The sequence below is a fragment of the Lampetra fluviatilis genome, chromosome 4, assembly GCF_964198595.1.
Source record: "Lampetra fluviatilis chromosome 4, kcLamFluv1.1, whole genome shotgun sequence".
NCBI lineage: Eukaryota > Metazoa > Chordata > Hyperoartia > Petromyzontiformes > Petromyzontidae > Lampetra > Lampetra fluviatilis.
Window position 1 is genome coordinate 14,875,589 of NC_136278.1, and position 27,611 is coordinate 14,903,199.

Sequence of the window (27,611 nt, forward strand, 5' to 3'; positions counted from 1 at the left end):
TCAGCTGAAGCAGGGTGTTATATAGGCCTGAGATGGGTGCAGCCCGAGAGTAAGTGGGCCGGGCTAGAGATGGTATTTGCATGTAAGTGGGCGCCCTGAGGGTGTGGCCATTGGATTGAGAGAGATTAGCATGTCAAGTATTGTGAGATCGGAGGGTGCCCTGAGGGTGTGAAGGTGGCCATTGTATTGTGAAAAAACGAGAGGCTCCGCCACATCGAGGGAAATGAGCATCGGTGACTGTGCGAGTAAGACATCCAATCTGCCAATGCAAAGACCTCCAACCTGGCAATGCAACTCAGAGAGTCAGAAATAACTGCTAACATCGGCAGGTGAGAGACACCACGTGAGAGGAGGAAATCCCTCTGTGTCTGGCATGAGCATCCCGGTGGGAGACACCACGTGAGAGGAGAAAATCCCTCTGTGTCTGGCATGAGCATCCCGGTGGGAGACACCACGTGAGAGGAAATCCCTCTGTCTGGCATGAGCATCGCGGTGAGAGACACCACGTGAGAGGAGGAAATCCCTCTGTGTCTGGCATGAGCATCGCGGTGAGAGACACCACGTGAGAGGAGGAAATCCCTCTGTGTCTGGCATGACCATCCCGGTGAGAGACACCACGTGAGAGGAGGAAATCCCTCTGTGTCTGGCATGAGCATCGCGGTGAGAGACACCACGTGAGAGGAGGAAATCCCTCTGTGTATGGCATGAGCATCGCGGTGAGAGACACCACGTGAGAGGAGGAAATCCCTCTGTGTATGGCATGAGCATCGCGGTGAGAGACACCACGTGAGAGGAGGAAATCCTTCTGTGTCTGGCATGAGCATCGCGGTGAGAGACACTACGTGTGAGGAGGAAATCCCTCTGTGTATGGCATGAGCATCGCGGTGAGAGACACCACGTGAGAGGAGGAAATCCTTCTGTGTATGGCATGAGCATCGCGGTGAGAGACACCACGTGAGAGGAGGAAATCCCTCTGTGTATGGCATGAGCATCGCGGTGAGAGACACCACGTGAGAGGAGGAAATCCCTCTGTGTATGGCATGAGCATCGCGGTGAGAGACACCACGTGAGAGGAGGAAATCCCTCTGTGTATGGCATGAGCATCGCGGTGAGAGACACCACGTGAGAGGAGGAAATCCTTCTGTGTCTGGCATGAGCATCGCGGTGAGAGACACTACGTGTGAGGAGGAAATCCCTCTGTGTCTGGCATGACCATCCCGACTATTACCGCGCGCGCGTTTGAACCGGAAGTGGAGTGGCGCGGGGCGCTCGGAGAGCGGCGCGAGGCGCCCGGGCGCGAAACGGCGGCGGCGGCACGAGGTGAGTGGGGGGCGGTGAGCAGAGGGTGAGTGGGGGGCGAGGTGAGTGGGGGGCGGTGAGCAGAGGGTGAGTGGGGGGCGAGGTGAGTGGGGGGCGAGGTGAGTGGGGGGCGAGGGAGGTGAGGGGGGGCGGTGAGTGGGGGGCGAGCAGCTATTGGCGAGGTGAGCGTTGGGGGCGGCGGTCCTCACTCTCAGTTTCGCCTGATCCAGTATTGCACTTTTATACCAATAGCTCTAATAGTGTAACACTCCATCACCCCGCTCACTCCATCACATCGCAAGAGTCCCGTCCCCGCGTGGCTCTTACACAAGAGCAGCAGCAGCTCCTGCGCGTACCGTGGGACTCATCAGCGCGGCTGTGGCGGCGCCACGGGGTGCGGCGAGGTGGGGCACGAATTCAGAAGTCCCGCGTGGAGTCTCCTCGTGTTGAGGGTGGGTGGTCAGCGGGTCGCGCTGGGAGGTCACGGTCAAGGGGGTCTGCACGTCCATCGCCTCGCTCCTGCAGCTGCTGCTGCTGTTGCACAGTCGACTTGTGACCTGCGAGCTTCGTGATCTCATCCCCCCACCGTCTGGCTCGAGGTCGTCTCACCGCGGTGGCCGGGAGATGTTAACGACCTCGCCACGTCTGCAGGAGGTCGTGGGTTCGATCCCGACCCTGACGATGCCTGCTTCTGTATATTTGGAGTTTGCGTGTCTCTCTCTCATCATCATCACGGTGGCTAGGAGATGTTAACTACCTCGCCTGGTAAGCAGGAGGTCGTGGGTTCGATCCCGACCCTGACGCCTGCTGCTGCTGTATATTTTGAGTTTGCGTGGCTCTCTCTCTCTCATCATCATCATCACGGTTGCTAGGAGATGTTAACTATCTCACTAGATCTGCAAGAGGTTGTGGGTTCGATCCCGACCCTGACGATGCCTGCTGCTGCTGCTGTATATTTGGAGTTTGCGTGTTTCTCTCCCCGTGGTCGCGTGGAGCTTTTAAAGGGAACTCTGCTTTTTCTCTCCACGTGTAGAAACATGGGTTTAAAGTATTTGGCTACTATAAATATCCATATGATAAGCCACTTCGTTGAGATATTAGTTGTGGTCAGTCGCTTCTGAAAAGATGCTATATATCTCAGTGGGCCTTACTTGGTAAGTGTATGTGTGTGTATTACAACAGATCTTGGCCAGAGCTACGAGTGTTGTTGGGCTTCTTCTGTCCCTGGAGGTCTCAGATCCTCTCCACGTTTTCGTTGAAGTTGGGGGGGGGGATACGAAGGGGCCTTGAAGGTGCTGTCTCTCGCAGCCAACATTTACATTATTTTCCAGACCACACGCTTTTCCGGTTGTTGGGGACGGTTGTCAAATATCGAGATTTTGAATATGGTTTAACATCTTTCAGTAGTGCTATGTCCAAATGCATTTTTGGCAGGTTAGGGCGATGATGAAAGTTAAATCATTACACTTAAAAAAACAATATATAGTATACTGTTGCTCTGTTTACTGCCACAAAACGCTAGCTTTGGATGAGGCTATTAAACACATGCATGCAGTGCGCATATAGGGTGTGGTGATGTGGATGTCATGCACAATGGCTTACAGGCACTTTGACACTTGGGTTGAAATAATAAACACATTAGCTTTGTCTCTCCGTCTGAGGCAGAGGCTCACATTCATCATAAATATGATCTTATGTACAAAATTGGTATTATAAAGTGTTATAATTAAGGACTTAATGACAGTGAGGGAATGAACTGTGTTTTAGCTGGTGACCGCACGTGTAACTCTGCTCCAAGTGTGTTGTTGTTTACATTTAATAAGTTAGGTCGAGAAAGTGATGTCATCTCATTAATTGGGATGTAATCTCATTTATTTTGAAATGATAGTGTCTGACCAGCTAGTTGTGCCTCAGGCTTGTTCCATCTGGCCCGGCCCTCTAGCTGCTACCGTAGGCGCACACCAGGCTCAACATCCCTGGTGAGTCGGTACAGTCAGCAGCTGCCAACGCCGAACCCCGGGCGGCGGTTAACTAACCTGGCAAACTCAGCTTGTCTGAGCCTGGGTGTGTGGAACCCCTGGTGGAGGAAATTCCACCAAAACGGGTCTTTGGACCTTCCACTGCAACCAGGACCATCTCCAGTCGTCTTGACTACGTCTTGCCACTGGGTACAGATGCGGCTGGTCGAGAGAGTGAGGTTGACGCTGCGCAAATCACCCTCACTTAAATCCAAGTTCTCTGCGCAAGTCATGGCACTTTATTTACCATCGTCATTATCCAAGTCCTGTGGCGATGGGTGAGCGACGAAGCAGCAGGCACGGATATGCTGGAAGCTGTAGCTGCAAACCTGCACGCAGGCGGCTCAGGATATTGGTCGTTCGCTCACTGGACCGAAGCAGCAGTGAAGTCCGGCAGCACCCTGAGTGACTGAGCAGCCCTTTTCAGGATCGCACTGCTCACCTCCGTAGTGAGGAAAGGGTTAGAAAAGGTACCCTAAACATTGTCTGCTTCAAAACATCCTGGCCAGCCTACCGCAGCTGGCGGGATCCCATACTTGCGGTCGAAAAACAAAAACAAATAAAATGAAAAAGACCAAAGTGATACCACTCACTGTTGGCGCCTGGAATGTGCGCACTTTGATGGACACATCTGGATCAAAAAGACCTGAGAGACGCACCGCCCTCGTGGGGAGAGAGCTCGCCAGATACAATGTGGATGTTGCTGCCCATAGTGAGACCCGACTGGCCGATACTGGGCAAGTGACTGAAGTGGGTGCAGGTTACACATTCTTCTGGAGCGGACGAGGCCAGGAGGAGAGACGTGATGCTGGTGTTGGTTTTGCAGTAAAAAACCACCTGGTCAACCAATTGGCAAGCCAACCCAAGGGGATAAACGACCGTTTAATGACCTTACAGCTCCACCTATTGGGTAAAAAGGTGGCCACCATCATCAGTGCCTATGCCCCTACCATGACCAACTCTGACGAGGTCAAATCCAAGTTTTATAATGACCTGGAAGTCATTATTGCTGCCACAGCCAGCTCGGACAAACTCCTGATACTGGGTGATTTCAACGCCAGAGTTGGAAGTGACCATCAATCATGGAATGGAGTCATAGGTGCACATGGCATTGGAAAATGTAACAGCAACGGTCTTCTACTGCTGAAAACATGCTCTGAGTTTGACCTGCTCATCACCAACACGATATTCCAACTACCAAAGCGCAAGAAAACATCATGGATGCATCCTCGTTCACACCACTGGCACTTGATTGACTACGTCATCATGAGGAGGAGCGACCGGCACGATGTCAGGGTGACCAAGGCAATGTGCGGTGCTGAATGTTGGACTGACCATCGTCTCATCATCTCCAAACTGAACATCCGGATTAAGCCTCCCAGACGCCCACAAGGAAATAGACGCGTCAAGCGTCTTAACATCACTCGCCTACAACAGGAACACACCAGACTGGCCTTTGTTGAGGCTCTAGATCATCACCTGGAGTCTCTAAGCTTCGAGCATACAGACGCTGAGGCAGACTGGACTGCTCTCAAGACCGTGCTGCATTCTACAGCCCTTGAATCACTTGGTGTTCCATTACGTACACATCAAGATTGGTTTGATGAGAACGATGCAGAAATCCGAGCACTCCTTGACGAAAAACACCGCCTGCATAAAGCATATCTGAATGACAGCAGCTCAAGTTTAAAGAAAACTGCCTTCCTCAACATTCGCAGGATTGTCCAGCAGAGACTCAGAGTCATGCAAGACGCCTGGCTGTGCGTAAAAGCCGAGGAGATCCAATCCTACGCTGACAGTAACAACACCAAGTGCCTCTATTATGCACTCAAGCAGTTCTATGGTCCGCAACACTCAGGAACTTCATCTCTCCTGAATTCAAATGGAACAACACTCCTCACGGAGAAGCACAAAATACTTGCAAGATGGGTCGAACACTACAGCGCGGTCCTCAACCGGCCATCATGCATAAATGAGGAAGCAATTGCGAGACTGCCTCAAGTTGAAATAAACCAGTCCCTGGCTGTTCTACCATCCATTGAGGAAACCAGCAAAGCCATAACACTCCTCTCGTCAGGCAGAGCTCCAGGGTCCGATGCCATTCCAGCAGAAATCTACAAGGCTGGAGGGCCTCGCTTAGTTGAGAAACTGACCGACTTCTTCCAGTCTCTGTGGGAATTAGAAGCTGTTCCCAAGGAGTTCAAGGACACTACTATAATCAATCTATATAAAAGGAAAGGCAATCGGCAGGACTGCGACAACCATAGAGGCATCTCCATACTATCAGTCGCTGGCAAAATCTTGGCAAGAATCCTTCTGAACCGCCTAATTGTCCACCTAGACCAGGGTCTGCTACCTGAGAGTCAGTGTGGTTTCAGAAAAGACCGCGGAACCACTGACATGGTATTTACTGCCCGGCAGTTACAGGAGAAATGCCAAGAACAAAATGTTGATCTATATATGGCTTTCGTTGATCTAACAAAAGCATTCGACACAGTCAGCCGGGAGGGCCTATGGAAAATCATGGCCAAGTTTGGGTGTCCAGACAAGTTCATTGGCATTGTGCGCAAACTCCATGATGGCATGATGGCCAGCGTCAGAGACCAGCAAGAACTCTCTGGTCCGTTCCCAATCACAAACGGGGTGAAGCAAGGCTGCGTTTTAGCGCCAACGCTCTTCAGCATGGTGTTTTCTGCCATGCTGCAAGACTCATTCCAGAACCACAACACTGGGATTAACTTCATCTACCGTTTTGACGGTGGGCTATTCAATCTGCGGAGGATGCAAGCCAAAACTCGAGTGGAGGAAATCACTGTTCGAGAACTTTTGTTTGCTGATGACTGTGCTCTGGCTGCTGACTCAAATAAACATCTACAGGACAGTATGGACCACCTCTCCTCAGCCTGCAACAACTTCGGCCTAACAATCAGCACAAAGAAGACTGAAGTCCTATACCAACCTGCTCCTGGGAAACCCTACACTGAGCCAACCATCTTTGTGAATGGGCAAAAGCTTTCAGCCGTTGACAAGTTTACTTACCTTGGTAGTACACTATCTCGCGCTGTGCACATAGATGATGAAGTTAACATCAGGATTGTTAAGGCCAGTGCAGCCTTTGGACGTCTACGTGACTCGGTATGGGAAAGGACTGGCATCAAGCAGGAGACAAAACTGAAGGTCTACCGGGCTGTTGTCTTACCAACTCTTCTGTATGGGTGCGAAGCCTGGACAGTTTACCAGCGCCATGCCAAGAAATTGAATCATTTCCACTTGAGCTGTCTGAGGAAACTGCTGAGGATCAAGTGGCAAGACAGAATCCCTGACACGGAAGTCCTCAGCAAGGCAAATATCCCCAGCATCTACACCTTGCTTGCGAAGGAACAGCTTAGATGGACTGGCCACGTGACCAGAATGCCCTACGCGAGACTTCCAAAACAAGTCTTCTTTGGCGAGCTGAGGAATGGCAAGCGAGCACAAGGTGGCCCCAAAAAGCGCTACAAGGACACCCTGAAAGCTTCCTTGAAGAGCTTTGGATTCGACCTTAAAAGCTGGGAATCCCTAGCACAGGACCGACCTGCCTGGAGAAGAAAAGTACAGGACGGTGCAGTCCTCTGTGAGAGTAGGAGACGCTCCTGTGCCATCTTGAAGAGGCAGCAGCGCAAATCTACCAAGGAAGGACGTGTGGCTGCACCTCAGAGCTCTGCATCCTCCCTGACCTGTCCAGTGTGCCACAGGGAATTCCGGGCTCGGATTGGCCTCTTCAGCCATTTGCGCACTCATCAAAACCCAACATAATGACAAACGTGCCTTGGTCATCATCAACTTTGATGGACGAACAAGAAGAAGAAGAATCTCATTTATTTTGAAATGATAAATTAACGTATTAATTTAAACCATAAACGCAGCTGAGATCTAGATCCTCCAGAGTGAGTCCTGTCTCATCTCACTCATCATCAGCCATTCTCTATCTCCTGCTGGATGAAGACTAATGCGATGTCTCTGATTTGTTACCCGAAATGTGTGTTTTGTGGGGGCTGATGCTCCCCTCCTCTCCCCCTTCCTCCTCTCCTCCCTGCCGGGCTGCCGCCGATCAGGTGATCGGCCCCCCTGCACCAGCATCCTCTCTGTGGGACATGGCTAGTGGCTGGCTCCCCTCCGCCTCGGGTTATCCCACACACTCCCCACGTACACCACCACTAATCCCGAGGTGGCTACTTGCACGCGCGTACCCGTGCAGTTGCACGCTGCTCACCACGCCTCGCGCTAAAAATCGCCGTATGAACATCATTAATGCCCAGGTGGCTACTTTCCCGCACGCGCTCGTGCAGGCACGCGGGTGAGGACGACGGCCACGGCTTGTGCTAAAAATTGCGCGGTGGCTGCGTGGACGCGGGCGCAGTCAATGAGTTACTACGCAGCCTCACTCGCACGCTCGAATTACGCACCACGCCAACACCCTTAATGCGATCGTCGCTCTGCGGACACACTGCGTAAAGCGCGCTGTGTAAATACGCACGCAAGCGCAAGCACCGGGCACAATGACGATCGTATTGATGATAATATTTGCGCGTTAATCAGCTGTTCAAACATGCACACGAACGTCAGCGATCGTTTATGATTGAATACACGCCGATCGTCACACGTACGCACGTACTCACACCACCCCTACGCTCTACCCACACACACCAACACCACGCGGCATCGTTGCTCTGTGCTCAAGTTTATTACTGGCTTGCCCGAAACCCCGCGTGACCCAGAGCAAAATACCCAGCGAGCAGTGTCCCACCAATCTCTATCCAAACCCTCGGGGAACCCTCGCGCTATTCTTCACCCCTCGGACGTACTCACGGTATCCCACGGACGCGATGGGAGTCGGAGGGTCCGAGAGGTCTCGGCCTGGTTTGAGTTGTAGCTGCCAGCGTCCCTCGGACGCTACGAGCAGCTGGAAGTCCGATGGGGTCGCTGGCTGGCTCGAGGAGGACTGCCTAACGTTTCTCCTCTTCCCTCCTCTTATCTCTTCCCCGTTCAAAAATCCCTGGTCAAGTTCTGTTGCCCTCCCAGCCAATCGGGTGCCTATCTTTCAATACTCAACGTCGTCCCGGCCCAGAAATTTCCATCCAATGCCCCCCTACCTGGTACGGCGTCGCCGGCGCGCCTTCGCCCATCGTCTGCGTGCTCGCCCTCCTCCTCCTCGTGCTCTCGCTCGCTGCTGCCCCCTTTGCCTTTCTAGGCCGTTCAGGAGTTTCCCTCCCACATGCTCTCGCGCGTCGCTCGCTGGGAGCTTTGCTCCTCCAAGGCCTTATTCCCCTGTGCTGGTTGTGTTCTCACTCCGGCTTGCTCGGTGAGCCCGTCGTGACCATACCATTTTAAGCTAATTCACGTGGCCGCAGTGCAATTCGGCCTGGGGGGGGAGGTCGGCCAATCTCCTGGCACTGGGAAACCGTGGGACGTCCCCACGAGGGGGCCCTCGGGTAAAAACCCAGGGTGCCAGGTGACCCCCCCACGAGACCCTACGTGGGTGCGTGTGTGTGTGCGTTTAGAGGGGGTGTGTGTGCGTTCGTGTGGGGGGTTGCGAGGGGGGGACAGCAGCGCTGGCGGAGTTGCTCCGTTGCTGTAGCACCACCGTTTCCCTTCTCGGTGTAATTCCAAATGTGCAACTCTCTTTGCTTTTATCTTCTTCATCATGGTCTGTCTATTGCTACATTATATAAACAATTAGGACAACTTTGTAATTTAATATCAATTGAAACGCATTGCATCTAGATGTTAAATGATCTTGAGTATCACGTTACTCAAATTAGACTATGAATGCCTCTTACAGTACTGCTTTTGTACTGATGATGGGGTTAGGGCCCATGCCTGCTTTGTTCCACCGCTTCCTTGTGCATGGATCCGCGCTCTGATTGAGTCGCCTCTTACCGTGCCTCTTCGTTAGTTCTGTTTCCACTGCAGCCACCCTTGTGCTCAAATGGGCCAAGCTGGGCTGATTCCGTTCGCCAAGGGCGGTAGGGTGGCGTTGCAGCGGTAACGCGCATTCATGCCTCACACGAAGAAGGACCTGGGTTTGATTTTCGACTTGGGCGCCTCTCTGTGTGGCGTTTGTACGCTCTCCCCCTGTTGGGGATGGGTTTCCTCCCATATATATATAAAAATAAGCTATGTAACTGGTATTTTACAAATTCTTAAATTTACCTGTAAATGACTCAATTGGGATTACAAAGCAACATCATTCCTGATTACAAAAATTTGGCAGGAGTGCTCTGTGGATTACTCCATGGATCATAAAGAGTCTGAGACTGGGGTTTTCCTGGGTAAACATGTGTAGTAGTAATAAAAACTAGTAATAAAAACTAGTAATTCTATGCACTGCGCGATGATGATGATGAGGAAACACCAAGCTGTATTGATGACCACAAACAAGAGTGAAACCAAAAGACAACTTACGACTGTTTTCTTTATAGTTGCAAATACATGGTCATCATTGTGGTGGCAAATACTATCTTGAGTATACAAAGCTGCTTGTTGAAACCTCTTAAATATATAACTTTGGAATCCTACAATCCCATGTGAGCCTTTTATTTGTATTTCGTGACATAAATCGGCCCTCCCCCATCCTGCACTCTCAGCGTAACTATTTTTATTGCCTCATATCTTCAACACTCGCTGGCTGTGTTCGCTTCCGGACTTCTGCATTCCTTATCCTGTCCTACCACAACATTCCCAGCATCCGTCTCAGACACCACTTGAGCTGAAATATCCAATAACTTTCATCTCGAACTGCTTAGGGTTTCAGCTCTCTGATCCATATGGGAACACGGATGTCACTCGTGCCTTACATTCCCTTCTCTTTACACTCGGACTCATCTCCCTTCTCTTACACAGTGGTTTCTGTAGCCCAGCACAAACCTGCCTTGCTGATGCAATGCGCCTCTTGATCTCGTCTTAGCTCCCTACAATATGGAGAGCACTGCCTAAGTACACAAAGTCCCTCACCTTCTCTCCACCTACCGGGGCTTGTGATCCTACGAGAGGAGCTCCGTTTCTACATTTGTCTTAAAGGGATAGCCTGCATCTTCAGACGCCAGTGTCTAACCCAGGAGTCAGCAACCTGTGGCTCCGGAGCAGCATGCAGCTCTTTAAGGACTGCTTCGTGACATTATTTATTAAGGACCACCATCTCCTATTCACATGCATTGCGGCTCTTGTTATTTTGCTTGTCACCCTCTGGTCTAGCCTCATTGCCGTAAGACTGCCAACAACTGTATTGGCTCCAGCCAAAGTCATAGCAAGTGTTAGGTATTGCGTGTAGACGCAATCAAACCTTCACAATGATGCATGCAATTATTTGCAGTGTGCCTAACACCCCCCATAATTTGAAAGGCTCTCCTCACAATCCAGCGCCAAACACTGTAAGTAGTGCAGTGCCACTGCGCTGCAGCGTTGCTCTGATACCGAACAGCTGCTTCGCAAGAAAACGACGGGGACGATGAGGCCCTCCTCCTCCTCGTCGTCGTGTGTGGGAGATGTGGCCCCTGCACCTGGAGAACTTGGTCCTCCACCCACCCGGCAAAAGGGAAACAAGCACCAAGCTCTGGCACCTGCTTGCAGCGCCTGATTGCAGATATATTTCAAGTTTAGAGTTGCTGTGGTTATTTTTGCTGAAGCGATTGTGAAATGATGCTAATCTCCCATTTACATTCCTTGTGCACACACTGGCTTAAGTTCCACATTCCTATGACAGAATACGTTTGTCTATAGGACAACCACGATTGACTTCCTACAAAGTGGTACTAATTGTCTCAACTCGTGATGATTGATGGTTGAGTTGACCACCTACCAGAACTTACATTTCATTCCTTCCCAACTGAGTGTGTACGCCTGAGCGAGGCTTTGAATTCGCCCACTCGCACGGTGACTGGCTGTTGTGGGCATCGCAAGCACCGTGGGCCTGCTTTTAAAACGATGCGTTACGGTTTGGCTGTACTCCAAGTGGACGTTAAATAGCATTATGTTCACTGGGAAAAATATGACCTTTTAGCCGACAACCCTCGAAGGGCAGCGTTTTCCGTTAGAATGTAAAGGCGCGTGCCACCACAGCCACACAAACGCGCCCTGGGCTCCTATAGGGCAGAAGTGCTCAAGGGGAACCACCTGTACAGCTGCGACGCATCCGTACTCTTGTACCTTTGCTACTTGTGTGCAGATGTACAACCCGGTATTTTGACAGCAGGGGCTAGTGTTGACATGCTTGAGGGTGGCAACTGTCTGTATCATTGGAATATTGAGGAAGTTGCTGCCATGCGTGTCTGCAGTGTCTAAGCAACAGAATATGAGTCGGTCTGCTTTATCTCCATCCCTTCTGTTCCACGGAGTTTGTGGCAGAAGTCTGGGCGGATGGAGTATGAAACCCAAGCAACCGTCATTGCAATCTGTTTCTTTACGCAAACCACCACAGGTGCAACGGATCATTACGTGTGCATTTATGCTGTATGTAGTACGCTGTGACCGTCTCTTGCTTAGACTTGGAGTAAAACTGAAGGTTATTTTTTGAAATGCCAGGATGTTTGTCTTGATGTTGCGTTATCAGACCCATGTTGATTTTGCCCTTGTTGCCTCGATGTCTGCTATTTACAAGAATGTGATTATCGAAAACTTGAAGAGAGATATGAATAGAGCCATAGGAGAAAGGGGGGGGCTGCTCCTCCTCCGCCTCACCTCACCTCCCCACAATCTCTGTACTCCAAAGCCTCTCATGTTTAGAGATGAGACTGAGCTGCCCTGTGTGTGCGTGGGCATCCTTCGTACGAACTTCCGTGCCGGGTCGCTGTGCGCTGTTGACCAGTGGCACCAGGAGGGCGCGATCATCAACCCCCCTCAGGTTCTGTTCGCTCAGCAGCCGCATGGCTCCGAGCCAATGGATAGAGCCGTGGCTTCGTGTAGGGCACGTGAGAGCAAGTGCATGCGACTCCATTAAGTGGCACTTGTACACCGATGTGTACGGAGCTCTTTGAGCAAAGAAGCACAACGCACACCTTTTTTCACAATTCGGATGCGGAATTAAATAATCGGAGTGTAAAAGCCCTTGTGCGAATACTGAAACTTGGTCACAAAAAATGTTACCATAAGTGGAGCAATAAACCAGTACAACTGCGTTATCGAAAATCACTAACGCCGCCCTGCTTATCACTGCAGCACACGTGTGGGGGGAGGGGCCGTGGTGAGGTTGTGAGCCGTGACGTCACAGCTCGCGCACGGGACGGGGGGAGAGAGACGTGGGGGGGGGGGACCCGCTGCTGCTTGGCTATCGGCGGCAGCCACAGCGGCCCCACGTAAGCCACACGCACGCGCTCTCCGCGGACATGGCTTCTTAATAGGTGCTTAAAAGTGAACACGTTGCGCCATTGAAGGTGAGCGGTGTGCACAAGCATCACGGTGAGCGTGGGTTGGTTTGGTTTTACCAAACGCCACTTATTGCTGCTTTGAGTAACAGCATCGACATCATCTGTGTGTTCATAATCTGTGTGTTCATCATCTATGTGTTCTGCCAATTATTACACGTGGGGAAACGTTCGTACATTTGAACAGCAGCTATCTATCAGAGCAAGTGTGAAGCTAAATCTCCGTAATATAGCACACAGTCTCTGTTAAAGGGCTATGTACAGAGTTTATATTGTTCTGTCTGATTCTCATAATTTTAGGAAATGTAAAAAAATGTCGGTTCATTGCTATTTTACTCTAGACTCGAAAAATGTAACCTTGGTGTGCTTCCCATGACTGGTGGACTGCGGTTATTTATTATGTTTATTAGCCATATTACTTCCAATTGCGCACATATATTGTGAATACCTTCTTCGGACATTGTCCAAATATAATCAGTCAGTTAATGTTACAGATGTGCAGGCCATGTTGAGGCATATTTAAAGCAATGGCGAGGTTTGAGGTCCGGGGTAAGGTGTCGTCTTGTTCGTGCTCTGCGAGTGTGCCGAGTGCACCACCACCACCGTGTCTCTACAACGACGCTGTCCATGAGGACGTGCACTTTCTTCATCGGATCACCACCGCTCCTCCCATTTGGACGCTTATGAGCAAAGGATCATCTGTAGCACCAAACAGATCTGCAGCATACATTATTTATTTAGTTTAATCTTCTGCATTATTAATAAAAAAAATTGTAGACATTTGACACAAGTGCCGGTGCGTGAGTGGATCACGCCCTCATGGCAGTCATATCATCCATCTCGCCACACCACAAGATTAGCCTGCGCTCCAGGCAGGCTAATCTTGTACGTCCAAACCAACTCCTCCCTTCTCTTGAGATCTCATCGCATATATGTACGTTAAACTTCTTTCGCATCGTACATAGCCAACCGTGCTAATCAGAGGTGTGGGTGGAGTCAGTCTCTTGGGAAGCTGCAAGTGACAGTGTCGCTTTAAGGCCTCGGTGGTGAGGGCACATATTAGACAGTGGGAAGCCTTTATGATACAGCGCCTACGCTTTCTCCCCCAGCGCTGCCTAAGATGCTCAGTAAAATGGGGCTAGAGCTATCAGAGTGAGCTTATACGACCGACTCCTATGATGGGAGGAGTGTTCCTCCTTAGAGAGAGAAAGAGGAGGGACAGTTATTCAAAATGATTTGATCCTCATCCTCCGAGAGCTTTGAAGGAATTGCCACAGGAAAGACTCATCAAGCTCCTTCTCAAGTCTGGCCAGAGCTCAAAAGTCTCTTCTCTCAGGGAAGAGTGCCCATACATTTATGATGGTGGACTGGCCTGGACACATTCATGGGTGAAGCTGCGTAGGGGGATTGAGGCCTCCTCAATTATGGAGGCAATGTTCATCATACAGCAAGGTCAAGCCTAGACATGTACCACAGTCCTGACTGTGGATGCCGTGAGGTTAGCTAAGAACCCCCTAGGAAGGCTGCATATGAGGGACTTTCCGGCCTCAATTCCATCTCCAACAATACCGGTTGGATAAGGATTTTTAGCAGGAATTTAAGACATGCACTGATTGACCACAACTCTAAGATTGTGACTATTAAAGTGAATGTAGGCAAGTTCTCACCCAGTCCCCGAATCATCATTTGATGCCTGAGTGATGGCGACAGGAAGAGACAGCTGTGCGATGAGGAGCTGGCTACTTGTGAGTGTTGGGTGGCTCAGGCAACACACTCCTGCGAGGGCCGCAGTGGCTCACGAGGCGTCACCAGATGGGGTCTTTTAGCTGCCGCTCGGACCCTGTCGAGGTTGTGGAGCGCCAAAGCGTTACCCAGCAGCCGTGGAGAGGGTTGGTGGGATGGGCGGGCGGCACCTTGGCAGCGAGGCCACGTGTTGCTCGCACTCACCCACCCACAGAGAGTCTGCGGTCGTTTCATAGTTTATTCACTGGTCGTGTTCGTGAACAGATTGACGATCATTAAATTCGCGACATCTGGCTGGCGCTATGCTCTTGTGTTTCGCAACGGGAGTGAGACTGGCGGAAGCACGAGTTGTAATGTGGGCGCGAAACATACCCTTTTGTTTCAAATGGTGAAATGAATGAGGCAGCTGGAACTCGCGATAGTGTCTGAAGTTTATTTACACCGCTGAAGTGCACTTTTCCTATCTCCGTGGCAACGCTTATATGGCATAAACACACGAAAGTAAACGGCGCACAGTGCACGCACACGGGTGTGGAGTTTGGAGTGTTGTGCACGTGCGAGTTAATGCGCACGGTTCTGACAGGGCATGTGCAGGTGTGAGCAGAATGCCGTATGTGGATCGATTCAATCGCATCTGTGGCTTCCTGGACATTGAGGAGTGCGAAGGCAGCGGGCGCTTCCAGCGGCGATACTTCATCCTGAATGGCTCCGCCAACAGCCTCGTGTGGTACATGGACAATCCACAGGTATGAGGGAACAGATGGGCTACGTCGCCTTGCAAGAGCCCTTTGAAACGTAGCAGTGTCGACCGTTATTGCACTTTGGGTTACCCAGTACAGCTTTACTGGAGAGTGGAGATTCTCTTTGTTAGGAGGATCACAGTAGTGTGGGCGACAATTGCCGTGCAATTGTTAAGCAAGCAATATGCGAGTATTTTTCTCTTAATTATTTGGCAAATGTGGACCGTGTCAGCACGCAATGGCCTACCTACTCTTTGAATGACATTGCAGGGTCTTTAACGTCCAGCGTTAAGGTGACGGTATGTATTGGAGCAAGGCAGATTTGTACCAAACTCAAGGTGCCAGGTCATACAGAGTGCCTTGGATTCAAGAAAGGCTAAGTGGTGGACGCTAAGGGGTGTCAACAAATTGCCTTCATGTGCCACGGGTTGCACACACCAATACTTTTCCCTGGCCCGCCGTTTGGGTTTAGCCTTCAAGACCAAACTCGGCTTCTACATTGGTGGCTTTACGGCATTGTTCACCGCAAAAAGTTGACGGCAGTTTCATAATAATCCCAAGCGACTTTTGGAAAGTGTGCAGGTGCCTGCTCCAAGGGCTTACATTTGCTGTGGCGGCAGTGGCACAAAATTCACCCATTTTTCATAAGTGTCTTATTTGATGAATTCATTAACGGGCCTTAAATTGAATGTGAAGATTTTACTGTGAGTGATTAATACAAAATTACGCACGATATGTATGTGCTATGTACAAAATTCCTATGTCATTGATTATTACCATGCTCATGAACCCACTGAACAAGTATTACAATTCCTCATTCATAATGTAATCCTAAATTTGAACTCGATAGTTTAGGGACATTTCCATTCTCTCTTGCCGATGTGTATCTCGTGCTGGACATGAATCATCGGGTTCAATGTTGTGAAATATTTGTCTGTTTCGGTTTCCTGTGACTTGCCTTGTTAGGAAGTCCCCCCCACTTTGTTTTGGCATGGAGCATATTGAGTGGTCTTCATCATTTGGACGATTACGGCCGTCGCACGCAGTCACTCCGAACGAAGATCCCTGCACGGCCATATACGGGCCCTGAGGACGTTATCCACTTAGAACAGTGCACACGAGCCAGATGTTTATTGTCTTTGAAGTACAAGGCTGCAATGCCATCAGACAACACTATCTTTATGATGTTTTACCCATTTAAATTTTGAAGTGAATGCTCCATCCAGGGACTAGGACTGTATGTATGGGTGTGTCTTGGCGTTGCGTTCACAGCGTGGCACTGGGCTGAGGGTCATCCAGAGGGCTACCCAGTGTTCTGTTGCGGTGCGCTTGAGTGGCTGAGTCATCATTGTTCCTTTTGAACCACTTTTAGAACCTGCCGGAAGGAGCGACAAATGTTGGATCTCTTAACCTCACCTACGTAAACAAGGTGCGTTCCGGCCAACATGCAAGCGTTCGGTACATGTTAATACGTGCACTTCATGTTTCTGTTGTAAATATTTGTGCATGCGGCATCTTGAAATAGGGTCACATTTAGACGCTATATAAATTACTCGGATTGGAATACGCGAGTTCATGAGAATTAGTTTGATATCACGCTGCTCTTTACACAATTTACATCGCATGTCATGTCAACACATTTGATCGGGTACTCACATGGTGCAGCTGCCCCTGTGGGGCACGAGGTGACTCAGCGCCCCTTGCCTACAAAAGGATATTCTTCTGCCAGTTGGGGGCGATAATCGATTGCTGGGCGCCACGGTGGCGAGATGTTAACTACCTCGCCTGGTATGCAGGAGATCATGGGTTCGATCCTGATCCTGACGCCTGCTGCTGTGTATTTGGAGTTTGTGTGATCTCGTGGACGCGTAGCTTTTTGTCCGAGTCCTCCGGTTTTTCCCTCCACATTTAGAAACATGCACTTCGAACATTTGGCTGCTATAAATTTTCACGTGATAAGCAACTTCATTGAGCTATCATTTGTGGCTAGGTCGCTTCTGAAAAAGAGATATATGTCTCAGTGGGCATTACCTGGTCAAATACAAAATAGTTTAGTTTTAGTTTAATCCCAATTGAGTGATGTTGCGGGTCATTTGTCAAACTTGGCAAATTTGTATCCAAAGGCCGGCACACCCCATGGTCTATTCGTTTTGAATGGGATCTTTGACGTCGGCTGTGTGGCGTATGTGAACACACGCTACAGTAATTTTACTGGAGCAGTTACACCTGATGACGGAGGCTTGTGTTGCTTCCGAAACGTCGTGATTTAATGTAGTTATTTTCATTTATTATTATTTTATTTTATTATTATTATTTTACCTACGTGACTTTACCGAAAAAACCTAAGAGAATGTGAACATCTACATCTCTGCGTGAACGCAGGCTGCGTGCAGCCCATGGGCATCGCATGTGAACGTGTCTACGGGTGTTTGTGGACACGTTTTGTATCGAGACTTTTAGACTGTTTGACGCAAGCCTTGGGATTCCTATTGAGAAGTTCCATCGGCATCGTGATCTGTATTGCAGGACTTCAGCTGACATGTACGTTTTATTTTTGCACTGTACATGTGGGTAATTAGTTGATTATAGAACATTTAAATGTCTAAAGCATCTAGAAGTGACTACAGTGCAAGCCACTATGCAAATAAAAAGGTATGCACATTAATACATGCTATTTGCTGTATTTATGTGGTGTTTTTTTTAAAAACCAGCTACTGGTGTCTGTAATGCTGAGGTAGTTCCATCAACAGAGATGTGCACAATGACAGCAGATCCACCCAGCCTGGCTCTGAGCATACCCACAGGGGAAGCAGAGGCCCTCCCCCTCCCCTCCATCCCTGCTCCTCCCCTCATCCTTCCCTCCTCTTCCCCTGTCCCCTTCCCCCCACCCTGTGCTGTGTGGATCGGTCGCCCACCTCCTTGCCTCTTGCTGTGTGGCGGTATTAGACGGAGGGTACCGTGTGCGTTCCTGCGCACCTACAAGCCCCTTGCTGCTCCGTGGCAGCAGATTGACCCAGCCTGGCTCTGAACATCCCCAAAGGGGCAGCACAGCCCCTCCCCTCCATCCCCCCTGCATCCCCACCTCCCCCCTCCCTCTCTCCCTCCCTCCCATCCCCCTCTCCCTCCCTCCATGTGCCTACCTGCGCAACTGCAGGCTTGTTGCTGCTCCGTCTAAGTGGTATCATGAGCAATCGTCACAAAGAATGGTTATTCTTGGTTTTGTGCACAGTGCCAATGTTTATTTAAGCAACTTGTTAACACATCCGGACACTAACCTCTCCATGTTTGTCACGTGTTTGTACTTGCTTGTGAGTTGTAACTGTCTGAACTCAGGAGGGGCTTTAAAAGTGACCGTGATAAAATGCTCATCGGTCGTAAAATTAAACCAGGAGATTGCGCACTGTACGTGGGTATAAGCGCGCTGTAATGAGCGCTTGGCCACGGGAAGTTGCAGACATGTACGTATGTATGTTAAACTTCTTTCGCACCGTACGTAGCCAACCGCGCTCATCAGAGGTGGGGGGGAAGGACAACAAACTAAACACAATGAGCAGTTCATGGGAATTGAATGTTGCCAACCTCACACACGTGGGTTTTCTCCAGGTACTCCGGCTTCCTCCCACGTGTCTAGACACTCGTGAATCTGGTATCGGGCCACAGAGCTTGGGCAATTCATTATTGTCTGTGGTTTCCCATCTCCCGGAATGTGACAAAACCATGCTTGCTGCAAATCTGTGTCTTCGTTTTATGAAGTATTTGACAACGGTCGTTTTGGAGTCCTGGCGAGAGCAGGAGACGGCACTCCAGTGTAGCGCTGCCTGTCGCCAGCGGAGCGCCGCCGGTTAGCTGAGCCGCATCCGCAGGCCTTGATTGATGCTCACAGGAAGGTTTTTTCTCCCCAGGTCAGCGATGCAACAAAGATGCGGCCCAAGGCAGAATTCTGCTTCGGTGAGTGATGTCTTGGTGTGTTTTGCACGGCGTTTTGGAAAAAGTATGTAAAAGGCGTCGCGGTGGGAATGATCGGGCCTCACGGCAAGATGAAGGGCCTGGGTTCGATTCCCGGCTCGTTTGCCCCTCTGTGCAGGTTCTACATTCTCTTTCCCCCTGCTGTGCTCGGGTTTTGCCCGAGTTCTCCCGTTTCGAGTTCTCCTGTTTCCTACAACAGCTGGAAGCATAGACCGTCATTGGTATTGGTCAAAAATGAAACATCTACAAATAACTAATTTGAATCTTGACTTAAAGCTTTCGTGACTGCAGGAATTCATATTCTTTGGGTCTTTCAGTAAAGTCACGTAGATGGGTTCAAAGAAAATAACAAGATAAAAAACTACGACGTTTCGATTGCAACACAAGCGTTCATCATTAGGAAGAAAAAACGGGGAGAAAATGCTGAGGCAGACTGTTATAAAGGTTTAAAATGGGTGTAGCCCAAGGGTCATAAACGAAGTGGGCGGGTCTAGTGATGTTAACGTAAGAAATTAGCATGTTAATGTAAGATCGGAGGGTGAGCACGACGAGGGCACGGAGGTGGCTATGTTAATGTGAGAGATTAGCATGGAAATGGCAGATCGCAGAGCAGCAACGGCGAGCGAGGTGGCTGTGTTAGTGTGGGGAATTTAACCTGTTAATGTAAAATCAGAGAGCCGAAAATAACAACTAACATCGGAAGATGGGAACATCACAGCCAGTTATGACTTAAACTGGTTGATAATGTCCTTCCAATGATTGCTCAGTTTATACCCATCTTCTCGATTGAAGTTGTGTCTGTGTCATCATCACCTGACCATCACCTAGCCAGTGAACTGAAACACGTACACCAAGCTCGCTAGATGAATGTATATTCAGACTACACAATCCGTAAAGCTATCACCCCAACCGTTGGGAAATAACCATCTGAGGACCCAATCAAAAGCTTGCCATACATAGCAGGGGTCACCAAAAAGATTTCCAAAATCATGAGCAAACACAAGATCCAGATTCGATTTAATACAGTACATAAAATTCGTGATCTGATCCCATCTGTGAAGGATGTGATCCCTGACATGCAATACCCCGGCGTCTACAAACTAAGCTGTGTCTGCGGCAGTAGTTACATTGGGGAAACTAAGCGACATGTATTGGACCGTGTCCGTGAACATAAGGCAGATCTGAAACACGGGAGGACCAATACCACAGCCGTGGCTGATCATTGTTTTAAATGTGGTGGGCTCACACGAAATTGATTTCTCTATGATGAAGGTACTTTGCAAACCCACTGACTATCAACAAAGATTCGTTCATCATGGGACCTCCTTTGCCAGTACCAAAATATGAGAATAGGTTTTTCCCCTTTTATCTGGCAACAAAACAGGTGTTGTTAAAACACCAAACTGAAATATTTTACAAGTAATCATGTCTGCAATAACCACAATACTTGTGGTCAAAATGCAAACAAAAAACATACTCTGATAATATATGCATTGTCTTTGAAACTGATTAGTCCACACCAGAGACAGCTTTCTTCGTCTCAAACGGTGTTAGACCAGAGGACGCCTTTTGGTGTTTTAACAACTTTAACACCTGTTTTGTTGCTAGATAAAAGGGGAAACCCTATTCTCAAAGATTCGTTCATGAAGCAATCTACATATCTAGACACAGACACAACTTCTATCGCTCGCCGAGCTCGACGTTGCTGCTCTGCGATCTTCCGTTTCCATGCTAATCTCTCACATTAACATAGCCACCTCCGTGCCCTCGTCGTGGTCGCCCTCCGATCTTACATTAACACGCTAATTTCTCACGTTAACATCACTAGCCCCGCCCACTTCGTTTATGACCCTTGGGCTACACCCATTTTAAACCTTTATAACAGTCTGCCTCAGCAGTTTTCTCCCTCTTTTTTCTTCCTGATGACGAACACTTGTGTTGCAATCGAAACGTCGTAGTTTTTTTTGTTATTTTCTTTGAACCTATCAACGTGACTTTACCGAAAGACCCAAAGAATATGAACTCATTTGAAGTTACACATAGCGACATGAGAGAACTTGGTAAGACCCTCCAGAAAAAGAGTCTTGAGAATCGGTGCGGCTTTTCTGGGTAAACAAGCCGAGTAGTAATAATAATAATAAGTAAACTAGTTACATGCATTGTATTGGATGGATTTTTAAGATTACATCGCTCCACACGTGTGAGGTATTGGAACAGGCTTCTGATTTTTGGTGGAGTAGAGACCAACTTGGCATAAACTGAGCGGGGTATTTTTTTATTTCCCTGCCAGCACAGACCCCAGGCCCCTGGTTTCTTAACCCTGATCGCTGTTGCTACACGTGCTGCTTTGATTATTTTGGAGCCACAAATGCTCTCATATTTCCTCTTTCTATCACCTGACACTCGCCTTGCTTCAGCTACTCAATCTCAGCCTCTATATTCCCGATGCAAAGCCCTTCAGCCGTGCAAGACGGCACATGCCCCAACACCATTATTCTGGAGACAAATGTTTGCTGGATCACTTAGGTATACTGTACATCTGTGAAAAAAGGCGTTATACCTCATCGGATTCCTCCAGTATAAATAAATATTGTGATTCTGAGATATGTGAACCTCCCAGACCTTACAATGTAGCCATGAGATAAGTGCAGTAAGTGAGCATTGAGACTCATTAAGGATTTCCTGGACGAGTGAAATCTATACATTGCCCCTCACACTTTTGTGCTGGCAGAATACTCCTTGAAATGCACGTCATAGATGTCATTTTGTCATGTACGTAATAGATGTTTGGTAAGACTCTATTACCGTGCATCATATTGCACCTTGCCCCTTTGGGTCCTTGTGATTGCAGTTATCAACTCAGGGATGAGGAGATTTTTCCTGCAAGCCAACGACCAACAAGACCTCATTGACTGGGTGGAGGCCCTCAACAATGCCAGCAAGATCACGGTACATGCCAGAAGCCCTGACAGCGGCGGTCTGCTTGTGAGCGTGTTCCCTGTGAGCGCCCTGCTGCGCTGCCCGTGGTTGTGTGTGAAAAGGGCCGCAGTGCGACTGCGACCGGGGTGGCGATCGCATGTCCCAGCGGCCCCGCGGTCGCCGCTTCTTGCAGAGTTTCACGGTTCGAATCCCTGGTCTGCCCTGATCAATACTGCTGCTGTGAGTGTATAGACAATGTTGACGCTACGCTCGATCCGCTTCACTCACAAGTGGAGGTTAAAGGTCCTTGACGCCATTCACGAGAGTAGGCCGTTGTGTGCCGACATCAGGGTCCAACTTTTCCAAATTCGATAAATTACCTGCAACATAACTCAATTGGGATTGAACTGAAACTAAACTTTTTATTTTACCAGGTAAGGCCCACTGAGCTCTGTAGCTTTGTTTCAGAAGCGACCTCACATTTTTAAATTACCCCCATTGTGAAAACATGGCAACAACCTCCTGAAAGAGTCATGAGACTCACCGAGGCTTTTCGGGATGAGCAAAGCATCATAATAAATACTTACATTTCTGTGTCTGTGTGTGGAGTGGTGTTGCAGTTGTGAGCAAACTATGCTACATTCCCAGAAATGTTGTTATCTGAATTTATCACGGGCTGTGTCTATGTTATCTCAGCCCTGAATGAATACTTTGGTGTGCAAACATTGGTGGAGACAAATGTGGCCAGGGGTGGTCCTGACCACAGCACCCACTTTGTGCACCGTGTGGGCCTCGAAAGGTGTTCCCTCGCGGTACTTGTGCCTCCAGTCTACACAGCTCAATAGGGGATGCTGTCTGCACAGTCAGAATAAATAGTTCAGTACAACCATTCTTTCAGATTATGCATTCTCAAAATGTTTTTCCTTTGCTTCTGAAGGATTTAAGCATCCTAGCCAACTGTGTTTGATTTTTGCGTGCTGAAACAATGGGTGGTATAAATAACATTCGAGGAAAGATGCCGTGTGCTATTTTGGGCATACGGTTACATATGGGGTAATTTCCTCTGCGCTCACTGTAACACATTAGAGAAATGCGGTAGTGATCCTCTTGCAGTCTTATGTTGCATTGAGTGGGGTTATGGTCAGGATCAATAAGGTTAGGCTATGTTCTGTTGGTTGATAATGGAGACCGTGTTTTGTGGTGAACCCATTGGATAAACACCGATGCCTTCCATGCGTCCGGCATGGCAACACAGTGGTAAAGTTCACGGCTCACAGCAAGAAGAGCCTTGTTCGACTCCCCAATTCTGGCCCCTTTCTGTGTGGCGGTTATATTTTCTCCCCATATCCTGCACAGAGTGAGTGTGTGAATGTAAGTGTGTATATATTTAATACAATAAAAAAGTAACCTGCAGTGCCACACAGTGAGTCTGAAAACTTGTTATCGTGCACTCTTGAGTCCAGTCCATCACCATTTTTAAGGGAAAGAACAGTGATCCAATCCCCGAACCCCAGGAACAAATTTCCAGGTTTGCTGAGAACAATTCCACAAACGAGGAACCCCATACAATCTTGACAACAATTATAACAACATTTTAGGGCTGAACAATTCCGCAACCGAGAAGGACGAAACAAAAAAAGAAAAAAAATCCTCACATCAATAATAACGGAAAGGAAAAGAGAGAGAAAAAAAATACAATCCGACGCACGTTGCTCGAAACCCGACCCCAACGCACCCCCACACACAGGAAGATTCCTATTTATGGAACATGGCATATTTCGACTGTGTCCTTGACACCGATCCATCCTTGGGGGCGAACTTTGTCTTCTCTCCGGGCGATGAAGACTTGCATAAAAGCCTTCAAGGGGTTGGTTCCTTCCCTGTTTCTTGAGCAGACGTGGACCGGGCTGCAGCTGGCGGTCCATCGCACACAGAGGGATCCCGTGACTCCGCGGCCTTCAGAGGCTCGGAATCTTTGGGCGGCACAACACAATCCTTCTGACGCACGCTCTCTGTGGCCGATTCCCCCGACTCGTCGGACACATGAGACACCGGCCGTACAGTGCTTGGAGATGAGCTGTCAATTTGGGGAGGAACATGGTTTCAGACGTGACGGATGTCCAAATCAAAGGCGACGCCCCACCTGTATACCCACATACTGGCCGTTCAATCTCCACCACTTCCACAGGACCCTGCCATGGCCGATGCAGTTTAGGGGACGTGCCCAGGGGCACCTGCGGGCAGTGCAACCATACCCTGTCCCCGATGGCCTATGGAACATATGCTCATGCCGCCCCGCGTTTTTTTCATTGGCCGCCTGCGCTTTGGCGGTATTTACCTTAGCCGCGTCGCATGCTGCCGACATACAACTCAGCGTAACCTGCAGGGGCATGGGCAAGGCCCAATTGGACCTCCATGGGGGGTTCATTCTCCCTCCTGTACATAAGGAAAAATGGCAAAAATTTCGTGGAAGCATGTGGGGCCATCCTGTACGCTGCCAAGACTACATGTGTACAGACTGCCCTATGTTAATTCATTACAACCAGCTGGTCCACAGGACGGGTTCCACAGGACCTGAAGGATACCCTGGTGGTCCAAATAGATTGCAACAATTACTGTGGCATTTCTCACTTCAAGTGTGCTGGGAAATGTCCTGGCAAGGATTATTCAACATTAACTTGCCAGGCACGCTGAGGAGAGGCTTGTGGAGCCCCAATGTGGTTTCAGGCCAGGGGCAGTCCTGCATGGATGCCATATTCTTGGTCTGTTTGCTAGTAGCAGAGGTGTAGGAAATATCAACAGGACCTACATCTCTGCCTTTTCTTCCTGGTCAAGGCCTATGATACCATCAATAGACCAGGGCTCTGGGTTATACTTCATGCTTTGAGATTCCCAGACCCACTGTTCACAATTATTAAGGACGTTCATGTTGATGGGCAAGCCATGAGTAAAGTTACATTGCCCAGAGTCAGAGATATTTCCTGTTCATTTTTCGGGTGCAACAAGGATGTTCTCTGGCCCCTACACTATTTAACATATTTTTTTCATACCCAAAAATTCTAGATGCTTTCCATGGCTGTTCTGGAGGAGTTTCAATGTTTTTACAGATACCATGGGAGGCTGATCGATGCTCTTGTGCAGTCAAGGGATGGCCTCCATGTTATGTATACCGGTGATCTGGTAATTACTGCTAATTCTGAGGAGTTGGAGATGCTACTGCTAAACCTGGAGCATGCTACAAAGATATGGGCTCTTACCATTAGCCCCACCAAAACAAAGCACCTGCATGGGTATTTTTACATCATCAAATACTCCACCACATCCACTCGTCATGAGTGATAGAGCAGTTGTGCAGAGAGTGGAGAAATGTCTACCTGGGCAGTGTGCTTATGACCAGCTTTGTTTTGGTAGAGGAGGTCTCACTCCAAATCAGTCAGGCGGCATTATATTTTTGATCAACTTCACAATTTTGCTTGGAAGATACCTGACCTATTACGCCATACAAAGTTCCAGGTCTTCTCAGCCACAGTTATGCCCTGTGCTCCCTTTCTGCTTGAGAAATGTGGAGCCCTTTAAATGAACATCTGTCAGTTTGAAACATTCAGGCTGGCTTGCCTCCTGGCAAGACTGGATTATGAGCAGCTCACAGATGTTTGAAACATCTGAACACAGACCCATCAGTGAGCTCCTCTGGCAGGCGAGGCTATCTTGGTCGGGTCATGTATCCTGCATGCTCACCCACTGCATGCCCAAGCAGCATCTGTTTGGCCAGATAGATGGAGCAAAATGGGTGCGGCATGGGCTGGAGAAGAGATGGGTTGATGTAGTACAGAAGTATGTGGAGCTGAGTTGACTTATTGATGACTGGATACCAGCGGTGTCAAGATCGTCGTCTGTGGAGGAGGCTCGTGAAGGATGCTACTGGGCAGTTGGATGCAGCCGCCCTCCAACAAAAACAGAGGGTAGAGGAGTGACGCTCAGCAATGAGTGGAGCACCGGGCAGCTAAAATGCTGCAAGTTGGCACATTGGGGAGCACAGGTGGTAGATCTGGCCGACATCAACCCATAACACCTGAGTCTCTTCTGTGACCTGCCAGCGAGCCTTTGACACTTCACCTGGCCTCAAGGTACACCATGCCTGGCACACAGTGAAGTGACTTTACCACCACTTAGTAGCGTCTCGTGGTTGTTGTGTGAAGTATGTTGCGCTGTTCAGCGTGAGTTCCCTCTGGGTTCTCCGATTTCCTCCCATAGCTTAAAAAACACACAATCTAACCAGCATTGGCCAAACATTCTAAAGCTATAAAATTACCAACAGCTTATTCAATTGGGATTATACAGCAACATCATCCCCTACTTCGGAAGCCTGGTGGAACACTGCAAGACTTTCCCAGGTAGACAAGCATAAACAACAATAATAATATCCACACACGACTAAGGTGTTTCTGAGTGTCATGAATGTATGTATGTATGTTGAACTTCTTTTGCACTGTGCGTACATGTTTCTCTGTTGTGTCTTTGGCTTGTTTACATCAACTATACCTGGGTGAGGTTTGCAAACGTGAATGTGGCTCAACATTTTGGACGTCACAGGACTGGCGTATATGTTATGTTGGCTCAATAACTGAAGAAACATCTAGTTTTACACTCTTGCCAATCATGAATAGCATCTTTGAAACATGTTTTTTTTACTACGCCAAAATAACAAGAAGAGCCATTTATTTCAAATTCGGAAAAAAATCTAAATTTCAAGAGCCGCAATGCATGCAGTGAATACGAGATGGTGGTCCTCCTTAATAAACAATGTCACAAAGCAGTTCCTGAAAGAGCCGCAGGTTGGCGAGCCCTGCTGGAGATCATCACGAATACAAACTGTGTTCTACGGGGACGAGTATGCACGTTGTTGATCATGACGTTCAAACAGCAGGCTTTGTCACTAGTGAGCACGAAGGGCGCTGGTTGTCGAAGCCCTGCTAATGAAGCCGGCGGCGGTGTTGTCGTCGTCGTGGTGGTATGCGGAGGATGCCCTCTCATACTGGCATCGTCGTCGTGTCTCCCCCAGGTGCCCAGGCCGTGCACCCCGTCCTCGGCGTGCGGGAACAGCTCCGTGGCCATGGAGGTGGCGCTGCTGTGTGCCGCTCACGCCGGGCCCTACCGTACCGAGGTGATCGGCGGTGTCGTGCTGCAGCTGCCCGTCTCGCAGCCGGTGGGTGCGAGGAGTGTGAGTGAGCTCGTGTGAGAGAGTGAGCGAGAGTGTGAGTGTGAGAGAGTGAGCGAGAGTGTGAGTGTGAGAGAGTGAGCGAGAGTGTGAATGTGAGAGTGAATGTGAGAGAGTGAGCGAGAGTGTGAGAGAGTGAGCGAAAGTGTGAGTGTAGGTGGTGGATGTGGTGTTGAGTTGGTGGACGCGGTGTTGAGGTGGTGTACGTGAATGAGGTGGTGAACGCGGTGTTGAGGTGGTGGACGCAGTTTTGAGGTGGTGGATGTGGTGTTTTAGTGGTGGACGCGGTGTTGAGGTGGTGGACGCAGTG

At 49.2% G+C, this 27,611-nt stretch overlaps 1 protein-coding gene across 5 annotated transcripts in view; it reads left to right on the forward strand.

Annotated features, from left to right (window-relative positions):
• The first annotated feature begins 1,245 nt into the window (after window positions 1-1,245).
• PLEKHA1 (pleckstrin homology domain containing A1) overlaps window positions 1,246-27,611 on the forward strand; it is a 42,516-nt gene continuing 16,150 nt past the window's right edge. For 3 of the 5 annotated variants that reach the window (XM_078855659.1, XM_078855664.1, XM_078855663.1), the window contains exons 1-6: window positions 1,246-1,320; window positions 15,042-15,204; window positions 16,571-16,627; window positions 19,101-19,146; window positions 22,016-22,113; window positions 27,146-27,289. In XM_078855659.1, coding sequence (XP_078711785.1) covers window positions 15,064-15,204; window positions 16,571-16,627; window positions 19,101-19,146; window positions 22,016-22,113; window positions 27,146-27,289 — 486 coding nt within the window. In that variant the 5' untranslated portion in view covers window positions 1,246-1,320; window positions 15,042-15,063. Of the gene's footprint in view, window positions 1,321-1,693; window positions 1,752-12,567; window positions 12,647-15,041; window positions 15,205-16,570; window positions 16,628-19,100; window positions 19,147-22,015; window positions 22,114-27,145; window positions 27,290-27,611 lie in introns of those variants that run through there. The other 2 variants (XM_078855660.1, XM_078855662.1) reach the window with 2 other exon arrangements.